Source organism: Petaurus breviceps, unplaced genomic scaffold, assembly GCF_028583685.1.
Source record: "Petaurus breviceps papuanus isolate PSGF00001 unplaced genomic scaffold, PetGlider_PUasm1.0 189, whole genome shotgun sequence".
Taxonomy (NCBI): domain Eukaryota; kingdom Metazoa; phylum Chordata; class Mammalia; order Diprotodontia; family Petauridae; genus Petaurus; species Petaurus breviceps.
In genome coordinates, this window is record NW_027185809.1 from 6,837,215 (window position 1) to 6,861,562 (window position 24,348).

At 35.7% G+C, this 24,348-nt stretch overlaps 3 protein-coding genes across 4 annotated transcripts in view; all 3 read left to right on the top strand.

Moving 5' to 3' along the window:
• Nucleotides 1–24,348, top strand: part of CUNH5orf24 (chromosome unknown C5orf24 homolog) — a 228,599-nt gene that overhangs the window by 84,402 nt on the left and 119,849 nt on the right. The gene's annotated exons all lie outside the window — the stretch shown is intronic.
• Nucleotides 1–24,348, top strand: part of PCBD2 (pterin-4 alpha-carbinolamine dehydratase 2) — a 290,006-nt gene that overhangs the window by 76,498 nt on the left and 189,160 nt on the right. The gene's annotated exons all lie outside the window — the stretch shown is intronic.
• DDX46 (DEAD-box helicase 46) overlaps nt 1–24,348 on the top strand; it is a 64,063-nt gene that overhangs the window by 20,434 nt on the left and 19,281 nt on the right. For both annotated transcript variants that reach the window (XM_069091859.1, XM_069091860.1), the window contains exons 6-15: nt 1,276–1,427; nt 5,947–6,060; nt 6,901–7,066; nt 7,525–7,645; nt 7,820–7,995; nt 8,928–9,049; nt 10,458–10,536; nt 12,267–12,349; nt 22,251–22,415; nt 24,036–24,198. In XM_069091859.1, the coding sequence (XP_068947960.1) occupies nt 1,276–1,427; nt 5,947–6,060; nt 6,901–7,066; nt 7,525–7,645; nt 7,820–7,995; nt 8,928–9,049; nt 10,458–10,536; nt 12,267–12,349; nt 22,251–22,415; nt 24,036–24,198 (1,341 nt within the window). The remainder of the gene's footprint in view (nt 1–1,275; nt 1,428–5,946; nt 6,061–6,900; nt 7,067–7,524; nt 7,646–7,819; nt 7,996–8,927; nt 9,050–10,457; nt 10,537–12,266; nt 12,350–22,250; nt 22,416–24,035; nt 24,199–24,348) is intronic.

The window sequence follows — 24,348 nt, forward strand, 5'->3', positions numbered from 1 at the left end:
TTTTTTTTTTTAAGCAATCGGGGTTAAGTAACTTGCTCAAGGTTACAAGGGCACTTATTTCTGGCTGTGGTGCTAAGTATCTGAGCCCAGATTTGATCCCCAGGTCATCCTGACACTGGAGCCGGAGCTCTTACTCGCTGAGCCACCTGGCCGCCCCCAGAGAGCAATTTCAGTTGAATTATGAGGTCAGAAGCCAGATGCAAATGAGAGAAAACAAAGTTCAGGCAATTAGATTAAACTGCTTACTCTAGGGGTTTGGAGTCAAAGAGATAAGAAATATTAGACTAATTGCTTGTCAGGATGTAAGGTCAAATGAAGGCATTTTATAAATCAGGTAGAAGGAGGTATGTTTGTAGGTGGCAGGGAAAAACCCATTAAAAATGAGAATATTAAAGATTAGAGAGAGAAAGGAGGAGGAGGATTATTAGAGAATGCTGGAGGAGAGGGAAAAGGATGGGATCCAGGTTACATAGAGGGTTTGGCCTTGATGAGAGGGCCACCTCAGGTGCTGGAGTAAGGGTGGAAAAGAATGTTGTCATGAGTTTTTAAATGTAGAGGAGGAGAGAAGTTCACAGTAAATAGTCTATTTTCTGAGTAAAATATGAAGCAAGGTCCTCAGTTGAGAGGGTGAGAAGAGGGTTTGATAGTTTGTGAGTGGTGACAGGCAAGCGGGCAAGAGATTTAAGAGTAGAGGAGAGTATTGTGATTGTTGAGGTGTAACTCTAGTGTCAAGCTTGGGAAGGAAAAAGAATGAAGCCAGGATAGCACCAGTTGATTTTGTGTTGAATCCACCTTTTTTGATTATAAATAAAAAATATTCAAGAAATAGTATTTAATGTAAGGTCACTTTTTAGGAATAGGACAAGTCTGGGATGAGGATGGCACAGCAAATTATTTAGAATCAAGTTCAAGGGTAAACTCCTTATGCCAGAGGTTACATGTAGGATAATTTTCGGTGGTATTTAATCTACTTGCTATTGCTTGGGTAACTGCTACCTTAACTGCTTTGCCAAATCCAATTCTCTTTCCCTGTTCCTCTTGAGCAGTGATGGTGATGGTGATGATGATGATATAAATAATTAGATAAGTAGACAGACATTTACTAAGCATCTACTGCATGCCAAACACTGTCTTAAGCACTGGACAACTCTGCTCTGATTCAGGCTGTTGTTAGGCTTTTCCTTTTCTTTTGTCGCCTTTGTCATTGTCACTCAGATCTGAATCAAATGAAGGGAGAAATACAAATCTCTGTATACATGTGCTCTTGTGTCTTAGATGATGAAGAGGAGCCTGCAGAAGGGGAAAAGGAAGGAAATGAAATCGAAGATGAAGAACTAGACCCTTTAGACGCATACATGGAGGAAGTAAAAGAGGAGGTCAAGAAATTCAACATGAGGAGTGTCAAAGGTGGCGGTGGCAGTGAGAAGGTAAACTATATCATCTTCATTCTTGTTTGGTCGTTTAAAAAAAAATTTGTATCTCTGGAGGCTTCCACGAAGATGGAAGAGTTGAGAGACTACAAAAGAATCTAGTTCCTCAATATATTAATTAAAAACAGCAGAAACACCAAAAAGAAATAAAGTGCTTAAAAGAACTTATTTTGGGGGCAACTAAGTGGTGCAGTGAGTAGAACAACAGCCCTGGAATCAGGAGGACCTGAGTTCAAATTCAGCCTCAGACACTTAACACTTACTAGCTGTGTGACCTTGGGCAAGTCATTTAACCCCAATTGCCCTCCCAAAAAAGCAACAACAAAAAAAAAAGAACTTATTTTTAAGGGTAAAAATGCTCAGAGAAATGAAGAAACATATAAATTTCATGATAGAGAAAAAATATGAATTTAAGAAAACTGGAGGTAGTAAAACCATCTGAAAAATATACTCAGACTCTTGAACAAGAGCTTTAGTAATGAAACTAGAATTTCCTTCGAACACACGAATGATACATTTTTAAGGGATTGAAGGAAGAAATCAAATTAGAAAAAATATAAAATGAAGGAACTGAGTACAACCAAAAAGTGAGGAAAAATAGATGGCAAAATTGAAGCATTTGGTAACATCCATGGAAAATTTCAAAATAGATTTCAAGCTATTTTATATAAAGCAATAATCATTAACAGAACTATTTAGTATTGTTTAAAAGTTGATCAGTGGATCACTCTAGAGAAACAAAGTTCAAAAGTAATTGAATGTACTAGTCCAGGAACACAGATTTCTTGGGGGAAGGAGGGCGAAGACTCCTAGTAAGATATCATCTGATACAGTCTAAAATATACTATTTTTTTACTTTTTTTTTGTTCAAGTCTCTTTGTGAAAAACTAATAGTGAGGAAATGTTTTACATGATTGCACATGTATAGCCTATATTTGATTGCTTATTGTCTCGGGGAGGGGAGAGGGAGAAAGGGAGGGATAGAATTTGGAACTCAAAACTTTTTGAAAAAAAGTTAAAAAATTATTTTAACATATAATTGGGGGGGAAATAAATTTTATTGAAAAAGAAACTAGTAAAATGAAAGAGAATAGGTTTTGCCTAGTATCTCATACCATATATCTCAGACATCAAATGAATACCTGACCTAAATATAAAAGTCCATCTTAGAGGTATTTTTGACAATTCTAACAAGTACAGTTATAGGTTAGGGACTGGAACTTATCATTTCACAGGTATAGTGAACTCCTAGGTGAGGAAACTTAATTAACTAAGGCAAATTTGCATCTTTTCTGAAACTTTATATTCTTAATTGCTTAGAGAACAATGAGAAATTTAAGTAGCTTATTCAGGGTCACACAGCCAGTGTGTGTCAGTCAGTACTTGACCCTTGGTCTTCTGTCTTTGAGATCATCTATAGCCTCACTGCTGCTTAGCAACCAATATAACACCAAAAGCCAGTTCTGGTAGATGAAAGGTCAAAAAATAGGAATGGGCAGTTTTCAGAAGAATTGCAAAGCCTTAATAACCATATGAAAGAATTCTCCAGATCGCTAATAATGAAAGAAATGTAATTTAGAAGAACCCTGAGTTTGCACCTTAAATATCAGATTTATGTTGGATGATGACAAGACAAAAATGGGCGACTGTTCAAGTAATCTTGGGAGGAAAAGCACACTGGTACACTGGGTCAACTTATAAATTGGTCCAATCGTTCTGGAAAACAGTTTTGTGATTACCTGGAAAAGTCACAAACTGTATGGCCCAGTAACACTAATGAGGCCTCAAACAGAGGGAAAATTCCCATCTATACAAAAATCACATGTATTTTTCTGTAGAGTAGCCTTTTATGTGAAAACTACGGGTTCTTAACCTGAGTTCTGTAAACTTTTTTAAATTATTGTATTTTGTTATAATTAGTTTCCTTTGAAACCCTTTGTATTTTCCTTTATGTGTTGAGAAGGAGCAGGTTTGTAGACTTCATAGACTCCCTAGGCACAGAAAGAACACCTGCTGTGAATAGAATCAGTATCCACTTATGGCCCAGGCCTCAGGAAATGACTAAACAGATCGTGGCATAGTCATGTAATGACATAGTATTGCACCATGAGAGATGAGAAAAATGAACGATTAAGAGAAATTTAGGAAGATGTTTATACAATAATTCAGATGAAGGAAACAACCAATTTTTCAATTTTTTTCAGTGAATACTATAATATAAAGGACAACAGCATTTAAAGACATCAGACTATGACCAGTCAAGTGACAAATCTTGATTTCGGAGAACTAAAACATACCTCCTCTTCCTTTCCTTACTGATGTGAAACTAGTCAAGTATTGTCAGTTATGACCAGTGTGTTGATTTGTTTGCTTAACTTTTACTACTTTGTTATAAGGGAAAGTTCTTTGGGTAAGTGAGAATAGTCATTGGGAATTGATGATTTTCTAGGCATAAAAATGTAAATATAGACACCAGAAAAAATAATTTTTTCTGGAGGACAAAATTATAAAGGAAGCAGAAAAATCAGAAAATTACATAATTGGAAAAAAGAATTAGAATAAATATAAGCACAGGTAATTGTGCTTGAGGGCAGATCAAGGAGAGAAAATTTAATATTTATTAATCTTCCTGAAAACAGATGCTGGAAAGTAGTTGGGCCACAGTATTTCAGGATTACCACTGTGCCAGGTGCATGGTTGGCACTTAATAAGTATGTATAGGAAACTTGCCTAGAAATGTTGAAAAAATATGATAGATTCCAAATAACAGAATTAATAGGAGGTAAACATCAAATTCAGCTCACTCAGATACACCATTATCCAATTTCAAGACTAAAATGACAAGGATAAGATTTTCTAAGCAGTCAGGAAAAAAATCATTTCAAAGCGCAGAAATTTGAACTCTACCGGGTTTTTATACAAAAAACAAAGACAAAGATGGTTATCTAAAGATTCATATGTCTTTAAACCATTTGTTTACGCCAGAGACAATATTAAGGTATCCCTGCAATGTAAAAATAATTTTACAAAAACAGATATGTTTAATGGAAGTAAAAGTAAAATTTTTGCAGAGAAGAGTGAATAATAAAAAAAAAATTAGAGCTAGGGTATGTGTATGCATATGCATGCATATAATATGTAATTAAGTTGACATTGTATTTTCTGAAAAAAAATTTTCAAAGTATGGTAGTGACATGAAATTTTAAAACTTAAAATCTTTCATGTAAATTAGATGACTTTCCTTATAAAGAAAAAGTTCAAGTGAAAAATTCCTGGTTATTCAACAAATAGAAAAAATTATAGAAGAAATATATTAGATAAATTTGATTATAAAAAATCAAAAGATTTTTTATGCAATAGAAGTATATTTAGAACAAAATGGAAATAGGGTGGAAAAAACAACTACTATAAATATTTAAGGAATTGACACAAAGTCTGTAAGAGAATTCGAAGTTCACCCCTTTTGATACCTAATAGATTAGTGATCAAAGGATATGAATGGACAGTTCCCCCAAAAATGTGTATTACCAGTTACCCTCTTCAAAAGAGTTTATTTAAACTCTCAAATAATTACAGAATTGCAAATTGGAACAAGTGTTGGATAGCTTCTTCTGTCTAATGAATTGACAAAGTTAGTTAAAAAACAAAATTTAATCCTGGTAGATTTGTGGAGTAACAGATACACTATATGATATTACATTGGCAAAACCTCTGTTATAACACACATGACTAAGAATTAAGAAATGATTATTGTGGCATTTGAGCGAAATGGAATGTCATACCATAAGAAATGATCAATTTGAAGACTATAAAGAAAAATAGGAAAACAAGATGAAATACCATAATGTGAAGAAACACAATGAAAATTATATATACAGTGACTATACTATGAAAATTATAACAGCAAAATATAGGAAAATACATAGAACCAAAGTTCTGAGGGCGACATGGAAACAAAAAATAATTCTATATTGAAAGTTACTTTGTAATTTAAAAAATTATAACTGATGGAAATTTGGAGTCTTGAACAGAGCCTCTGAGTCTTTTGTTGGAACATATGTGGGTTAGTGATTTCTATGGCTTTAATAAATTAAATTTAAAAAAAATCTAAGATCTTGGTTCTGTTATGATCTCTACTATTAGTTACTTATGTGACTTTAGAAAAATTAATTCATATTTCAGTTTTTCCTTCTATCACAAGTGTGCCATAGGACAGATAAATGTACAAATATAGTATTGAAAAGTTTTTTACTTCTAAGTTAAATATATTTTTATTGTTAATAAAGGCAACATTAAGTTGTTTCTTAATAATACCATGCTTATAAAAAATAATACTATGCTGTGTAGTATTCAGTTGTACAAACTGTTAAAATATATATACTCTAATTTATCATTGATTAACATGCTCACAAACTAAACTAAGTCTGTTGAGCTAAACTGGTGTTTAAAGTTAATGTGATGTAGTCTGTGACAGTCTTTGGTGTTGTGGGAAATTTTATGTCTTACTGTATTTCAGAAATCAGGACCAACTGTTACAAAAGTTGTCACTGTTGTGACAACTAAAAAGGCCACTGTAGAGTCTGAAAAGAAGAAAGGAGAGCTCATGGAGAATGACCAGGATGCAATGGAGGTAGCTCATCATTCATGTGGACTTGTACTGGGCTCATGACCTTTCATTAAAAAGTATTCATGGATATGTTTTTATAAGAAGTCTTGTCAGTTCATTCAAGTAAAATTAGAAAAGATAACTCTTCCATCTTATTCTCCATTGTTTAGGGACAGGTTACCAAATTTGTTGGCTAAATTTGTAGACTGTTTTAGAAAAAGGAAAGTGAAAGTATGTTATTTTTACCATTTATTGGCTCTTCCAGAATTTTATGTAAGGAACAATAAGAAAACTGATGGTTTAATTGAACATTTTGGATTGTGGTTTACTTCATAACGCTAAATATGAATTTTAATTGTGATTTTGCAACAGAGCAGGAATAGAAAATAGTGTGCCTGCTGGCCCCGGAGTCAGGGGTTCCTGAGTTCGGTTCCAGCCTCAGACACTTAACACCCACACAAAAAAACTAGCCATGTAACCTTGGGCAAGTTACTTAACCTCATTTGCCCTCCAAAAGGCAAAAAAAAAAAATGTGTCAAAAACCCCACTCGCTTTATTGCTTCTCTGGGAAGGAAACATTAAGTGATGATACAATTGTACCTTAGAATCTACAGCTAAATATTTTAAGATGAATTTTAAGACCATTCCTTCTACGGCAATAAAATGATGCTTTGCCAGACCCCCACTGAAAATTTTAATCAAAACTCTTCCCTTTTAGACAATTTTGAGAGGTCTAGAGTATTGTGATTGTCATTAAAGCTAAATGAGAAGAGGCAAAGCAGCAGTTGGTTTCTTGTGAGTTTAACATTTGTGGAAGAACCGTCCTTTTTCAGATGGGTCCTTTTATAATTTTCTGATCCGTAGTATTCATCAGAAGAGGAAGAGGTTGATCTTCAGACAGCCCTAACAGGGTATCAGACCAAACAGAGGAAGCTCCTGGAACCAGTTGATCATGGAAAAATTGAATACGAACCGTACAGAAAAAACTTCTATGTTGAAGTTCCAGAGCTGGCAAAAATGTCTCAGGATGGTAAATTAATATATTTCTAGAGTTTGGGGGTACTTTGATATTTTTCAAAGAATAGATTAATAAAACATTTCTATTGCATTTTCCTTGTCTTGACTTAGGAACGCAAAGAGGGAAAACTGGTGGTACCTTTGTAACATTGGTGGACCTAGAGAACTCTAGGATGGACTTGGTCCAAATGCTAGTTTCAGAAATTAACATAAATAATGCATCCTAAGTACTGTTTTTGTAAATTAGATTTTTAAAAACCTGATCAGGAGTTAGTAGTGTCTGCTATTCCCTTTCTCCTCTAATTTGTTTGTCTTTCTCTACCTCCTCTATGGAATAGTCACACAACTTAATCAAATAATGAGGGAAAGTAAAGATTTAGAATGTCCCTGGGCCTAATTAAAAACTGTCAAAATACTTCTATTTATATAGAATACACTTTACAGTCTTTAATCTTAGATTATGTTTTGTAGAGGTGAACATATTTCGGTTGGAAATGGAGGGCATTACAGTCAAGGGAAAAGGCTGCCCCAAACCAATAAAAACTTGGGTCCAATGTGGAATTTCGATGAAGATATTAAATTCCCTCAAAAAGTAAGTGGGTTTTAATGGAGTTTGTATTAGCAAAATCATTAATCTATTTTTTTAGATATTTGGCCATGTGTTTCTTAATAGTATAGTTTTTCCACCAGTATAGATAAGGTGTTTGAAAACCTGGGAGTTATAGTGGTATATATAGATTGTTATTCTTTTATTTTTCTTTTCAAGGCATGGTTATGAAAAGCCTACACCAATCCAGGCCCAAGCCATACCAGCTATCATGTCTGGACGAGATTTGATTGGCATCGCCAAAACAGGAAGTGGAAAGACGATTGCTTTTCTCTTGCCCATGTTTAGACACATCATGGATCAAAGGGCTTTAGAAGAAGGAGAGGGTCCCATAGGTATAGATTCTTTTTCTTAAAAATCTTTTTAGGTTGTGTTGAGTGTTAACCAGATAAGACCTGATAATCTATACTGTTCATAAAGTGTGACAATAAAAATGTCTTTGTGTACATTCCCTGTATCAATTTGGCACTTTGGGGCTGATTTCCCCTTACCAGCAGGTGGAGTGAGAATCTTCCGAGCTCTGGAGTGACATCTCAGAAGTACAAAAACAGCCTCTCTCCTGGCACAGCTCAGTTTTTAAACTCTGACTCGGCAGGTAGACTCCTTGTGCATCTATCTGTTTATTTATGTTGAGATTTGTTCTTGGCCAGTATCCATGGATCTATAAACTCGACGCAAACATAAGAGGGAAATTTATTTCCCCTTGTATTTTAGCCTTGGAAGCATTTAGTGCCAGAATCTTATCATCAGGTCCTCAGAAACAGAATTTTTGGTTCATTTTGTCAGAGATTTCTTTTTAAACTCCAGTAAGGTTTTGGAACATTGTACACTTCCTCTCTTGGAAACAGAGGGGGATATGTAGTTCTTCTTTGTCTATAATCCCTTGAAGGTTGTCTCCTGAAACAGCATTGTGGATTCTGGCATCACAGTGAGTGACTCAATTTTCTTTTGCTATGGTTTGCACTCTAGACATTTACTTTCAATTGGAACAAGACTTCATATAGGTTGAATGAGGAATTTTTCCCCTCATTTATCTTTCAAATAGCCTGCTACTAAAGCTGCAGTTAAATTTTATTTCATCTTTTATGCAAGCCTCTCTTAATCTTTTTAAATCCAGCTTTTAAAGCTGCATAAAGTAAATCAAAATATTAAAATTTAGACCATAAATGTTCTGAACTTCATTGCTGATACTTACATTTACTCTTTAAAAGAATAACATCTCTTTAAAATTTTGGTGGTTAGACTTGTAACATATTTATCTTTTCAGCTGTCATCATGACTCCAACTAGAGAACTGGCTTTACAGATTACTAAAGAATGTAAGAAGTTTTCCAAGACATTGGGCCTTAGAGTTGTATGTGTCTATGGAGGGACAGGAATCAGTGAACAGGTATTGTGAAAGCATATTAAAGACCTCTTTTTTTAGCCTACCTGGAAATATTAAATAATGGTTTCTCTAGCTTTTTCAGACTTTTCCTCCAAAGATAATAGAACAAAAGTTAAGGCCTTTCTTAGAGAAATGGATTAAGGGTGATAACCATACTTAACTTTTGTCTAGGTAAGATCATTGCCTGCCCACCCATCTGAAGTATTTCGTAGTCATGTCTCACCTAAGGGCACAGAAAAACCTTTTTTTTTTGTACTTAAGGAGACTGGTCAGGGAAGGAACTGAAAAGTGACTTCTGGACTATTAGCCCCAAACTATATTTTGTATATGATCTTTCCTTTATTCAAAATTACTATAAATGTTACCTCAGAATATCTTGAGTTAGAGCATGCAGTTGTAGTTCGGACATTTCTTTTACTAGATTAGAAGTGCTTAGATTTAAAATAATTCCAAAATAAAGTTGTTTCATGTGTGTCTGGAGGGAGGCAGGGAGAGAGAGACATCATATAAGAGATTCTTTTCCCATTTTCTGTAATCAAGTTGTTTTGTAAAATAGGTTGGTAATGATGCCACCTCAGGGATAACCCTGCTTCATTTAGTGCTTCATTGATAGCTACTGAAGTTTCATAAGAATGTCAGTAATGAAAATAATAATCCCTCGTGCTTCTGTTGTGCTTGACAGTTTCCAGGTACTTTTGACAGCATACTTTCTTGCTGATTCTTGCCTGTGAAGTAGGCAGAACAGATATAGTTATCTATATTTATTTGGGCTCAGAACAGTGAATTAACTTCTGAAATCTCATGTTTAGTAAGTGGCTCAGCTGTGGAACTAGGTTCACTGACAGTTCTCTTTCCAGGATACTATATTACCTTCCAGAAAAGATAGTCATAAATAAGATATATAAATGAAATGAATGTTAATTTTAAAATGTTCCCAAAAGGCAATATTTTAATTAATCTTTAACTTCTAGTGTATTTTCTCTCTCTCTCTCTCTCTCTCTTTTCATATATATATGATCACCTAATCTTGATAACACTTGTTTTTAACACTGGAACCACTCTTAAAAATTTTTTGAATAATCATTTAAATTAGTATTGTCTTAGGTTACTTCTATGCTTTTGAAGACCAGTGGGAAATGAAAACTACTAAAATAGTTCCTAGTTTTCTTTAAAGCTTTGATCTTGTAGCTATTGGGACATTTGTATATGATGCTCCTACCCTACTTAAGCTGGATTTTCTAGGTTAAACTCAAGAGGTTTGGGGAGCTGCCAACAGTTTTGAGCCATTGCCTTCAATAGTTTAGTTTATAGAAAGACCAGGTGACGTTTTAAAAACTGTATGAAGTGTGCTTAGAAGAGTGACCAGTGTTGGCTGTTAATTAGTTTGTAAATGTATTGTCTTTTTTATTAGATTGCTGAACTGAAAAGAGGTGCTGAAATTATTGTTTGCACACCTGGTCGAATGATTGACATGCTAGCAGCTAATAGTGGTGAGTAAGAGACTTTTTTTCTTATATTTTTTCCATGTTATGGGATGCTATACATTTTTTGCTTAAATCAAAGTATATTCAAGAAAAAGTTTTAATGATTAGATTTCTGGAATTCATCTCTTAAAGCTGTAATATCTTGAATTTTATTTGACATTTTATTATAGAATGAACTCCAAAAAAGTTAAATCAAAGACATATGATGAAGGGATTGTAACACGTTTAAATTTGAATGATTATAATGCCATTTGAGTTTAATTTAAGGTTTCTGCAGTAATTTAAATACTTTGGAGTTTTTTCCTACACTTATCATATCTAATAATCCTTAACATTAAAATATCAGCTTAATTTTGTCTAAATTTATTTTTTTATTTTAATGCCTTGCTCTTTTTAGTAAATTTGAGAATTTTTTCCTGATGCAGGAACTGGTATTAAGATACTAGTTAAATCAAAATATTTCAGCTTCAAGAAATTTTGTCTTTTATAAATATTGCATGTTTTTAGACAAATCTTAATGCTTTATTAAAGTATTCCAAATCAAAACTATTACTAAACTGTTGACATTATTTAACTTCTGTGGAAAAAGGCCCTTCAAGATATATAGAACTGGGCTTCCAAGACTTTAACCATCAAAGGTAGGTAATTTAATGCTGTTCCCAAATTTTGCCAAACTCCTTGGGCTTTGAATATAAAATTGTAAGATGGATAGTTTTTAGAAGTCACTTCTTTGTTTTAATACTGCAAAGAAAATACTTTCAAGCGTTTGCTTTATAGTTTTTAAAGAAAGCAGAATCATTTAAGGATTGCCAGTAGTTGTGCTTTTTTTCTTTTAGAGTTGTTATCAGTTATTAAATAACTGAGTTTTATGTAAATTCAGGGAACTGATATCAAAAGATACTAGATAATCATGCCTGCAAAGTATGGTAAATGAAAAAGTTTGGTTAATGCTGCATTGCTTTAAAACACCTTTAACTTTTTTCCTTGTGGAATCTTCTGGTTTTTTTCCTTTAATAGTTCTTGTATTTGCCTTTAAATGCCAGCTGATTTAATTTTAACTTTCTTAGAAGTGCTTATTGATTCTGTGCTCTGTTTTGTTTGTTCAGTTTTCATCAGTAGTGAAACATTGATCTTATTTGAACCAATGGCAAAATCTAACTAAATTGAATCCTCATACATAAAAGTGGTTTATATGTACAGTACCATGTTCCCTATAGGATGGTATTGATAATCCCTCATTGCCTATAAATTGTTTCCAAGTATATGATCATAGGTTGTAGACTTTTTGAAGGGAGATTTTCTGAGACTGGATCAGTTAGCACTGGAACTTTGCCTTCCACACATACGCTGTAATCTCTAATATGTTTTTTCCTAGGTGATGCTGTCAGATAATGGCTGATGTGGCTCGATGCTTCATCTCAGTCTTAGTTTTATGATGTGATATGATGAGAGGGCTGTTTTCTGAATTTTACAGGTTCTTCAGGCCCTATGATGGTATGCAAGAGAAGAATTTGAAAAAATAAAGGGCCTCATATACCCATTGTCAGAATATATTTGCCATTAGTTTAAGACAATTAAGATTGAAATCTAATTCACTGTTTTAAAATTATTTGCCTGTCCCCCTGTGTTTAAATTAGTTAGTTTAGTTCCCTTGCAGTTTTTTAAAGTCTTTGGTAGTTAAAAGATGACTTGCAATTGATTTTTGGTTCCTGTTTTTATTTTTCTTCTTATTGTAGGTAGGGTGACAAACCTTCGAAGAGTAACATACGTAGTTCTTGATGAAGCAGATAGGATGTTTGACATGGGTTTTGAGCCGCAGGTAAAAATGGAATTTCTTTCTTTTTTTTTTTTTCCCTTTTGGCGGGCAGTTGGGGTTAAGTAACTCGTCCAAGGTTACGTGGCTTGTGTGTGTGTGTGTGTGTGTGTGTGTGTGTGTGTGTTAAGTGTTCAAGGCCAGAACCGAACTCAGTTCCTCCTGACTCTGGGGCCAGCACTTTACTCGCTGTGCCACTTAGCTGCCCCATGGAATTTATTTCTTTAAAAAACATTTTGTTTGTCTATATCATAGTTTTGTAGGGATCCTCTTCTTAGACTGAGGTATTCTTTTGTAACAAAGAAAAACAATGAAGCAAAAACATGTTCTGGTGACTGCCTCTTATAATGTATAGAATATTCTACCCTAATATTTTCCTATCTCTCTGCTATGAAGAAGGAGCTATGTTTTCATTATCTAATTTCTGGGACCATCATTTACTCATGTTGTCTTTCCTTTAGTGTCTTTTCATTATGTCACGATATTCATCATGTAGAGTATCCTTTCATTTTCTCTCAGTTCATATAAATCTTTGCATGTTTAACTGAATTCTCATTTCCTATTGAGTAATAATATTCCATTAAATTAATATAAAATGCACCAATAAAAGCTATATAGGGAATTAACACAAATATGTATAAGAGCTATTTCTCAATAGGTAAATATTTTAAAAATATAGTTTCCAAATCACAAACTTTAATGACCATTTAAAATTGAATTTCATAGAATTTTGAATTTTAAGTGATTGAGATTATAATAATGAGATTAATTCAGTGAGTCACATATGAATACCAGTCTTCATACTTTATCATGCCTTATCCAATAAAGGAGAAGGATTAAGAAAAGGTCGTATTATAAATGCTTAGGGATACATTGAATTAGAATAGGTATTTCCTTTTTGGATTATGTTTATAACAACCTACTAAAACTGTGTGTGTGTATAAAATTTATATAGACCTTTCATTAGAAAATAATATTTAAATGGCACAATAGATAAACATATCATCTAGTACATTTATACCTTAAAGATTTTAAAAGAACCAGAAGGATTGTAGTTTACTGGGTAAATCCTTTGTGGGAGTTTAGAGAGGCATGAACAAGGTGCAGCTAGGTGGTGCAGTAGATAGAGTGCTGACCATGGAGTCAGGAGAACTTCAGTTCAAATCCAGCCTCAGATACTTGACCCTTATTAGCTGTGTGACCTTGGGCAAGTCAGTTAACTCTTAATTGTCTAACAAACAAAAAGGCATGAATAAGAATTATACAAGATGAGATGACATAGGATCCGTTAAAATGGGAATGATACATTCAATTTGTAAAGCTTTGAATAGTTTTATGAAGCTCTTTCATGTACTCTCTTATTTAATCCTCACTACTTACCTGACCGAGGTATTATGAGAAATCTACCTTGTGCATTTTACAAATATTAACTTATTATTTAGGGCCAAGATTAATAGCTCTGATTTAGTGATGAAGACATTGAGGCTCAGAGAGGGTAATTGATTGAGGATATATTGAGCTAGAGTAGGCATTTACTTTTATAACAGTTAATACAAACTATATAAGATTTATATAGACTTTTCATCAGAATAATAATATTTCAAGGGAATTGCATGCTTCCTCATTAGTCTTTGCAATCCTGGTTAGTCATTACACTGACAAGAAATTTATATACCAAGTTGGTCATCCGTTTCCCAATTTATGGACACCCTCCTCAGATTCCTATTATTTACCATGTCCAAAAAAAATGTATTTTTATCCTTAGGATTTATTTTGCTTAGGACTAATCCTTCCCTCGGATTCCCCCTTTTTGTCTTTCCCTCCTAGTTCCCTGTTGAGTGAAATGTATTTTTGTTACTTTGTGTGTGTGTGTGTGTATGTGTTTGTTCTTTTGACCAGTTCATACGATTGAGCTCCAAGCATCAGCTGCACACCCCCATTCTCACCTTGTTTATGTGGATCTACCTGATTATGTGGGATAACTTTCCCTAATTTTTCTTTCCTTTCCACCTTCCTCCTAGTATATTCCTCTTCTTCCCTCTTTTTCCATTCTTTTCTTATGAATATCAAGACATGACAGAACCACTGTCCCAGCCCTTGTCTAATTAAACTCTCTATGAACCCTGATGATGGTGGGATTCAGAAGGGACACATATGTCATCTTCCAGTATTTCATTGTAAGCAGTTTGTCCTTGTCTAGTCCATTATCATTGTTTGTTCGGGTTTACCTTTTAATTTTGCTCTTCACTCCTGTATGGAGAAACTTCAAAGTTTTTCTAAAGCTCTGGTCTTTTCATCAGGAATGCTTGGAAGCTCTCTTTCATTAAAGGTCTTTTTTCCCCCTGTAGGATTATGCTCATACTCAGTTTTGCTTGGCAAGTTATTCTTGGCTGTAAGCCCATATTCTTTTCCTTCCCTGGAATATCACATTCCAGGTTTCTACTCTTGATTTTTTTTTTAAGCAATTGGGGTTAAGTAACTTGCTGAAGGTTACATGGCCAGTTATTTTGTGTGGGTGTTAAGTATCTGAGGCCGGAACCAATCCTGGGTCTCCTGACGCTGGGGCCGGCGCTCTTACTGTGCCACCTGGCCACCCCTTCTACTCTTTCATAGTGGTATGATTCTGACTGTGACTTCTCCATGTTTGAATTCTTTCTTTCTGACTGCAAGCAGTAGTTTTTTTTTTTTTAATCTGGAAGCCCTGGATTTTGGCTATGATGTTCCTAGGAGTTTCATTTTTGGATTTTTTTCAGGAGGTGACCAGTGATTCTATTTCCACTTTTCCCTCTGGTTCTAAGAGATCTGGGCAATTTTCTTTTTAATATGTCTTGAAGTATGATGTCTTCGGTCTTTTTTGGACTGTGGCTTTCAGGTATTCAAAGGATTCTTAAGTTTTAACTCCTTGATCTGTTTTTCAGCTCATTTCTTTTTGTTTTGAGATACCTTATATTTTCTTCTTGTTTTTCAACCTTTTGGCTGTTTTATTATTTCTTATTGCTTCATGGAATAATTTGTTTCTGTTTGATCATTTCAAATTTTTTAGGGAGTTCATAGCTTGGGAAAGGTTTTGTACCTCTTGTGCGGACCTAATTTTCTTTCCAATTCTTTCTTCCATAGCTCTCATTTCTTTTTCATTTTTTTCCTCAAATGCTGTCAATTCCATTTATAAAAGACATTTTGAAATTCTTTCTTAAAAAATTCTTCATCTCTTCCAGGATTTCTAGTTGAGTTTGTGCCCAAGGAGTGTTTTTCTGTGACGCTTTGCTTTGTAGATGTTTTAGAGTCACTCTTTTTTTTGGGGTTTGTATGTGGACCATCTGTGTTTCCATAATAACTCATGGGGGAGTTTTTTTTGTTGTTTGTTTATTCATTCATTCCACCAGTCTGCTTCCTGGCTTTATACTTGTTGTTAGGGATGGACTCTGTGGTACTTCTGGAAGAAAGGTCTGGACTGGTCTGCTGCTGTTTTCTTGGGGTATTGAGTGTTGTGTTATTTCAGGATCTCAGGGACAGGCTAGGGACCTGCATTCTTTTAGTGGTGCCACCTGACCTGAGCTCTTCAAGTTCTTGATCTGGGTTTGAGTGTGAATCAGGGTAGGCTGTTGACTCAGAGCATCAGAGCTGTAGGCTTCCCTTTGGTCTGGGGTTTTTGATCTGATGATTACTTTGTATTGACCAGTTGCTAGAAATGGAACTGTTTTGCTGCCTGAGGTGTTAGCCCCACTACTGTTTCTTCTGCTTTCTCAGCCTCATCCTTTCTCCACACGTAGCCTAGAGCACGCCTGCCTGGTAGTGATGCTAGTGTACATAGTTTCCCTCTTCAAGTCCACCCAGCATCCGTGACCTAGAGTTGGGCAGAGGGCACAGAGCTTCCTGTTTGCACCTGTTCCTGTTACAGTGGCCTGGAGGTGCCCCAGTTCAGGTTTGGGACCACTTCTTACCCTGACTCGCAGCCTCTCCCTGGGAACTAGGGGACTCTGTGCGCCATCTGTTCCTCAGTGACTTATTTGAGTGTCCATAGACTTCCCGGAATATCTTCTTTGTTGAGCTGGGCTGGACAAATAACTCACTGTGATTTTGTCTGCATTTTCTCATCAAGATTCAGTCTGGTGCATTTTCTAGATCCTTTTGAAGAAGTTGGTGAGGGAGCTCAGCTGGACTGTTTCCTTTCAACTATTTTATCTTAACTCTGTCCCTCCCTAGTAACTACTTTTCCCAGTTTAGTGTAGGGCTCCATTTGTCTGGTTTTTGTATTCACTCCAAAACCTGATGTACTTGAAAATAAGAAAGATATTTCAAAGAGCCATGAACATGCAACTTAAAGGGAAAAAAGGTAAAAGGCAGAATAACAGAGCAGTTAAAGTCATTACATGGAGGTAGCTGCTTGACTCAACCAACTGTGAAGAATTTTGTGCCAAGGATATATATATAGAGAGAGCTTGAACTGCTACAGAGGGAAGTGAATGTTAAAGGGGCGGAATTGCCATGATTGGTGAGTTAGCCAAGGCGAGCTATGTCTGGCATGCCTCAGACCATTGAACCACCTGTCTGACCTCTTTATCATTTGCCTTGCTGTACTACAAGTTGCCACCCTATATAGGGCTGTTGATTTTTTATTTCTGTAATAAAAGATAAGAAAGCAAGGACTTTGTTACTTTTGTATTTGCATTCCCCACACTTAGCACAGTGTTTGGTACACAATAAATACTTAATAAATGCCTTTCATTCATTCATTTATTCACTGAGCTGTGGTTTCCATTGTGAAGGAAGATTCAGTTTAGCTATTTGTTAATTACTATATTACCAAGGTTATTATTCTCTCCCCAATTATAATATTTTAGGATTAGTTTCTTTTTGATAATAGATATTTCACATATTCTTATTTTTCAGTTTTTCTTTTACATTGTTTAAGCTTTCCTATTGTTTCCTTAAATCATTTAAGTTCTCTTTGTTTTGTTCTGTTTTTCAGAATGTCCACTATTTTAGTCAGATTTTAATTAGGATCTTCTGTTTTAGGCAGTTTTTCCTCCTTACAGCTGATTCTTGGAGAGTTCTAATTTCCTTTTTAATTTTCTTGCGCCAGTTCCTCCATCTCCTTTTGGAGTCTGTATGGCCGCTATCTTCTTTTTTCTAAAGCTCCACCTGTGCTTAATGTTGATCTCTTCCTTGGATTTAGCTCATCAACTTCTCTTGAGTTTCTCTTTTTTGAAACTTAAAAGTTATATTCTCCCTCTCGCTGTCACCAATTAAAAACAACAACAGAACTCTTGTAATAAATATTCATAATCAAACAAAACAAATTCTCGTACTGGCTGTATAAAAAAAAGTCTTATTTTATATTCTTAGTCCATCACCTCTATCCAAGAGGTAGTTAGCCTGTGCTTTATCATCTGCCCTCTGAAAATGTGGTTGGTCATTGTATTGATTAGATCTCTGAAGTCTTTCAAAGTTGTATTTGTCTTTACCTTGTCATTATATAAATTATCTTCATGGTTCTGTTCATTCTATATCAATTTATACTAGTCTTTAATTCTCTGAAACCATTACTTTTAGCATTTTTTTTTTGCTTTTTGGAGGGCAGTTGGGGTTAAGTGACTTGCCCAAAGTCACAGGCTAGTTTTTTAAGTGTCTGAGGCCAGATTTGAACTCAGGTTCTCCTGACTCCACAGCTGGTGCTCTATTCACTGTGCCACCCTAGCTGCCCCCTCTTTTAGCATTTCTTATAGCAATATTCCATTACAGCTATATACCATAATTTGTTCAGCCTTTTACCAAATGATTGGCATTCTCTTGGTTTCTAGTGCTTTACCACCGCTAAAAAAAAAACCAAACTGTTATGAATAGTTTTGTTTACATGGGCCAATAGTGGTATCATTGAGTCAAAGAATATGAACAGTTTCATGACCATTTGGACAAAATTCCAAACAGCTTTCCAAAATGTATCAATTCAGAGTTTCGCCAATAATCCATTAATTTACCTGTTTTACCTTAACGCTTCCAACCATTTGATTAATAATGCATACCACCTGAGTCCCTCTGCCCCACCTCTTATATTTTAGGGCAACTCACTACTGGGAGCTGACTTTGTTTCCCTTACTGTAGACCAGGACTTGAAATCCTCTTGGTTTCAGGTTCCATTTGATGAAACAATTCTCATCCTGAAAGAATTTACATTCTAAGAGGGTAGCCAACATATACGTATGTAGTACATAACATACCCAAACTTCTCAAGATAGTTTTGGGAGGGAGTTTGCTGTTAACTGCAAAGATCAGAAAAGGCTTCACATCGAAAGAAGGTAGTGCTTGCACCAATTCTTGAAGAAAATTAGAGTTTCCACGTGGCAGAAGTGAGATGGGGGGAGTCCACGCCAAGGGTGAGGGATATTAAGTCTAAAAGAATGGAAATAGGAGATTAAATGTCATATTAATTTAGAACATCAAGTAGGCAGTTATTGTTAGATGGCAGAGTAATGTATAAAAAAGTAGGAAGGATAAAAAAATGGGGTTGGGTTCTAGAGAACTTTTGGTACCAAATGAGAAGAGGTTTGATTCTAGCAGTGGGAAGGTCACATGGTTAGATCTATTCTTTATGAAAATCACTTTGGAGATTTTGTGAAAGATGAATTGGAATAGGAAGAAGCTTGAGGCAGAAGGACCAAATTGGCTATTGTAACAGTCAAAAGTAATAATAGCTAATTTATAAAGCACTTTGCAAAGTGCTTTATAAATATTATTTTATCCTCATAACAACCTGAGAGGTAGGTACTATTATTATTTCCATTTTACATATGAGGAAACTGAGGCAGACTGAGATTAAATGATTCAGGGACACACAGCTAGTAGAGTGTTTAAAGACAGATTTGAATTGGGGTTTTAATAATTCCAGGTTAAGTACTATAGCTACCATGCTATTAGTTGCTTCAAGAAGAAGGAAGATGAAGGGTTGAACTAGGTTGATCATGTGGGAGGAAGGAAGGAAACTTATGTAGAGACATTGTAGAGAAATAGTATAATGGTAGAAAAAGATCTTATTTTTCTAGAAGTCTACAAGTTTAGTTTCCTGAAAAATAACTTTTAAGAGGACCTTGCTTGACGAATACTGCATTGAATTGAATGGAAATTTCTTTTTTGGAGGGGGAGGCAGGGCAATTGGGGTTAAGTGACTTTCCCAATGTCACACGGCTAGTAAGTGTTAAGTGTCTGAGGCTGGATTTGAACTCAGGTCCTCTTGACTCCAGGGCCGGTGCTGTATTCACTGTGCCACCTAGCCACCCCAAAAGTATGCTTCAATCTGCATTCAAAGCTAGCAGTTCTTTTTTTTTAATTTTTGGAGGGGGGAGACAAGGCAATTGGGTTAAGTGACTTGTCCAAGGTCACACAACTAGTAAGCATGTTGAGTATCTGAGGCCAGATTTGAGCTCAGGTCTTCCTGACTCCAGTGCCAGTGCTCTATTCACTGTGCCACCTAGCTGCCCAGAAATTTTTTAAAAAGGTATTTGCATAGACAAATAATAGTAATAGCTAGTAACATTTATGTTATTCTTTAAGGTTTGCAAAGCACTTTATATATATTTCATTTGATCCTCACAACAATCCTGTTATTATGATCCCCATTTTGGATATGAGGAAAATGAAGCTATGCAAGGTTAAGTGACTTGTCCACTGTGACACAGCTAGTAATTGACTGAGGCACAGTCTGAACTTAGGCCTTCCTGACTCCAGACCAAGAGCTCTACCCACTGTGCCACCTAGTTGCATCCTCTCTGTAAGTACATACACGATCAATATAAGCCACTTACTGCCAAGTAAATGTTAGTGTCTTTGCATTAAACATCGTATATTTTATTCATAGAATATCCCCTCGGGCCTTGACTCAGCATGTGTAGGCTTTTACTAAAGACGTAATTCTGAAAAGTTAAGGAATTAGCTTTATAGATGCATTAGAGAATCATAGAATCTTAGACCTGGAAGGAACCCCAGGTTCTTTCCATGTAATTTAGCACATACCTGAGCAGCAGTGTTATTGATCACATCCCTGAGAAGTGATTGGCTAATGATTGTAATCATAATTACAATGAGCAAATTAGAAATGGAAAGTAGATGATGTGATTGTCCCACGGCTACTAGAGAAACACACGCTAACAGCAAGAGAAGGAATAGTTGACATCAAGAGAGGTAAAGAATTAAAAAATCTTAACAGTCTTGGTTAGTTTAGTATAGGGTCAGGTACCTCACATACCTGAAAAGCCCCGCATTGCATCTATGTACATACAGTAGTACAATGTTAGAGAAAGGCTTTTATCAGGAGAAAATTAATTTATGTTCATTGTTCTTTAAAAAAGGCAGGGTGGGTATTTGTGTATCACATTTCTGAGATTTTTTTAATCTGATTTTTAAAAATTTGATGCAAAGTCATAAACTTCACTTTAATCTGTACATTTACTTTTGGTCCATTTTCCCATGATGTCAGTTAAATGAGGATTCTTTATTGTTTTAATTGTATGTGTTGAATACTTATTTTTAGTGATACACAACATGCTACCTGTAAAAGCAGCTTGGTGTTGTGGGAAAAGCATTTGAATTTTTTTTTCAAGGTTTTATTTTTTATTCCACAGTCCTGATTAATGTACTTCTCATCCTCCCCGTTCCCTGAGAATTCCCTGTAATAAAGTAAAACTGACCAACAAAATAACTCTTATCTGATAGCACATGCAAGATTTTACTGCTGTAGTCTCCTGCCTCTTTGGAGAGGTCAGGGAAGAACATCATATATTCTCTAGAACCAAAATCGGTTGTTGTAATTAATTTGAGTTTAGCTGTCCTTTAGTATTATTGGATTCATTGCATGAAAAAGTATAAGATTTAAAATAAGCATTTCAGCTTTGTTACTTGAATGAATGAAGTAGTTATTAAGCATTTACTAAGTTCAGAGCATTGTGCTCAGTGCTGGACAGAGATGGAAAAGTGAGATAGAACCTGCTTTCCAGAAGCCACTCATTCCAGTGGGGAAGACAACATACACTGAAACTTTCAGCTGCACGTCAGAGGTAAACAGTCTTTAGGGGGCAGCGGCAAAGCAGATTTGGTACTTTTTCTTTAATGTCATGTTCAGTGACAACATGATAGTTTCTGATGAAGAATCATTTGACAGTGCCAGGGTCTTTGGTGGCAAGAACTTTTCTTTTTTGGGTATTCAGTGGCTCTGGCTGTAGCAGTTGCAGGAGAAATTAGTTGCCAGTCTGCATCTCCACAGGGATGCTTCCCAGGATGATGGCTGAGGGCACTGGGCTATAAGCTCTAGTTTTCCCAAGACTCTTCTATTGCTGGTCCTGGGCTGTCTCAGGATCTGATGGGAAATGGTGGTGGTGGTAGTGGTCTGATGCATGCTGCCTCCCATTTCTTCTTTAGGGTGCCTTGCTGCTTTAGCTAGGTTAGCTTGCCTGCCCTCTCTGTGATGGCTAGTTGGCATTTTAGGATGACTGACACTCTTCACAAGTGGTGTTTCCCCCAGTGATGGAAATGAGAACTAGGTCAGCAGGACCAGTGGTCTAAGAGGAGCTTCCAGTGTCCGGGGCTCCTGTGCCTGTCTGACTGTTGGCAAAGGTTGGTTACTTACTGTGTGGCCTTATGCAAGTCATTTAACCTGTCCACGCCCTAGTTTTCTCACCAGTAAAATGAAGAAAACCTCTTGGAATTCTCATAGAGCTACCGTGTGAGTTAAATGAATGTATTAAAGCATTTTGTAAACTTCCACATACTATGTATATAAACGTTGCCTATAATTACCATGTGCTGGAAATAAGAGCATGATTTTACAATGTGGCTAAGATGGAAGATGTGTTACTTTCTCCAAAGAAATTTTGGAGAGATACTAGTCCTGACTATTTGTTTGCTATATTTCCAACAGGTCATGCGCATCGTGGATAATGTTCGACCTGATCGGCAAACTGTTATGTTTTCTGCCACTTTCCCTAGAGCAATGGAGGCTTTGGCCCGTCGGATCCTAAGTAAACCAATTGAAGTGCAGGTCGGAGGCAGAAGTGTGGTTTGCTCTGATGTTGAACAACAGGTGGTAAGTATAACCTTTGGTGAAATATAAAAGTTCACAGCTAAACTTTCATTATTTAATCAGGTTTTAGAGGTAAGCAGTGGAATTCATTCCTTTAGGGCATTACTTTAATTAACCAGGGGCTGACCTTCATACCTGCCCATCTACTTAGCTGCAGGATGGGAGTGGGGATGGGGTGGGGAGCAGACATTGTTTATCACCACTCCCCACCCCCTACCCCAACACCTTCCACTTTGACATAATGGAAAGAGCACCATTCTCAAGAGTCTGTGGGGACCTGAGTTGAGCCCTAGTTCCAGTATTTACCATCATTTTGTCCTTAGACAAATCCCCTCAACCAGATTTCCATATTTATAAAATAAGCAGTTCAGCAAAACCAACTAACACGTTGACTGCATCTTATATCATTCTATACCGGTTCTGTCAACAAAATATATTGCGTTTCGCTAGGTCTTTTTTATTTTCCAGGGGCTATAATTGCCATTTTTGTTTGATTCTTTTAGCAGTGCTCTGGAAAGGTAGATAATTATTTCCTAAAGTTAGACAGGAATTGATTAATTCAACAACCCTATTAAGCATCTTTGTGCAGAGTTTTATACTAATTACTAGTAGCAGTTTAAAGGTAATTTAAGGCAGCCTCTTCCTTCAGAGCCCTTAGTCTAGTTGGATAGATAATGTGTTGTCAAATAGTTAATACAAAGCAGGTGATGAGTACATAAAAGCGGTAATATGGAGTATGTGTTTAAAAAAAAAAAGGGATGATTATTTTTTGGATTGTGGAAACCATTCAATCTTGAATGTCTAAAAGCTAGAATTAATTTTTTAATTTGGAAAATTCAATTCAACAAAAATTTGTTAAGCACCTTGTCTGAGCAAAGCATTCTTTTAGGTACTAGGGATGTAAAAACAAAACAAAATAATTAATGCCCTCAAGGAACTGAAATGTTATGTGAAGAATAGAAATGAATAAAATCACTTAACTTCTCTGGGCCTCAATTGCCTCCTCTCTAAAAGATGGTGGATTGGACTAGAAGGTGACCTTGGTCCATCTAGCTCTAAATCTGTTTCCTGAGAGAAGGTATAGATATACATATCTATATATGTATCATATCTATCATAGATAAATACATACTTGATAATTTGAGAGTTGAAAGAAGACTAATACCTTGGGTCCAAGAGAAGGCCAAGGAAGTCCTGACAGAAGAGAGATAATACTTTGTCTGGGTCTGAATTAAAGACAGACTCCCAGGAGACAGGTAGACCTAACTCTCTATGACTGCCCATTTTTTCATTCTTTTTTCTCTCCCACACCAAGAATGTATTGGATGGAAAATCAGAAGTAACAAAGCTAGTAGGTTATGGGCATCCTGATCTGGAGCCGCGATCTGTCCATGTTGTGATGTCCATTTATACAGTAGCAAGGAGACAATGAGGAGATTCAGCAGACATTGATTTTTCAAGATGTTCAAGGTCTATCAGTCTTCTCTAAAAAAAATTCAGTAACCTTTTTCTTTTTGCCTTATTAGGGGGCTTATATCATGTTTTCTCACAAATAAAATGTGAATGGTGATCTGTCTAAAGAAAATAATAGAATTTAAATTACTAACTTCTTTGTGTTTTTAGATTGTAATTGAAGAAGAAAACAAGTTTCTGAAGCTACTTGAACTCCTAGGCCATTACCAGGAGTCAGGATCTGTTATCATATTTGTAGATAAACAGGAACATGCTGATGGTCTTTTGAAGGACTTAATGAGAGCATCTTATCCTTGCATGTCTCTTCATGGAGGTAATGTATATGTACTTATTTGTTAGCAGTGAATTTAGTTAATGTCTTTAAGTTTATTTTCTGGGGCGGCCCGGTAGCACAGTGAGTAAGAGCACCGGCTCCAGTGTTGAGAAGACCTGTAGATCGAATCCCGGGCTCAGACACTTAGCA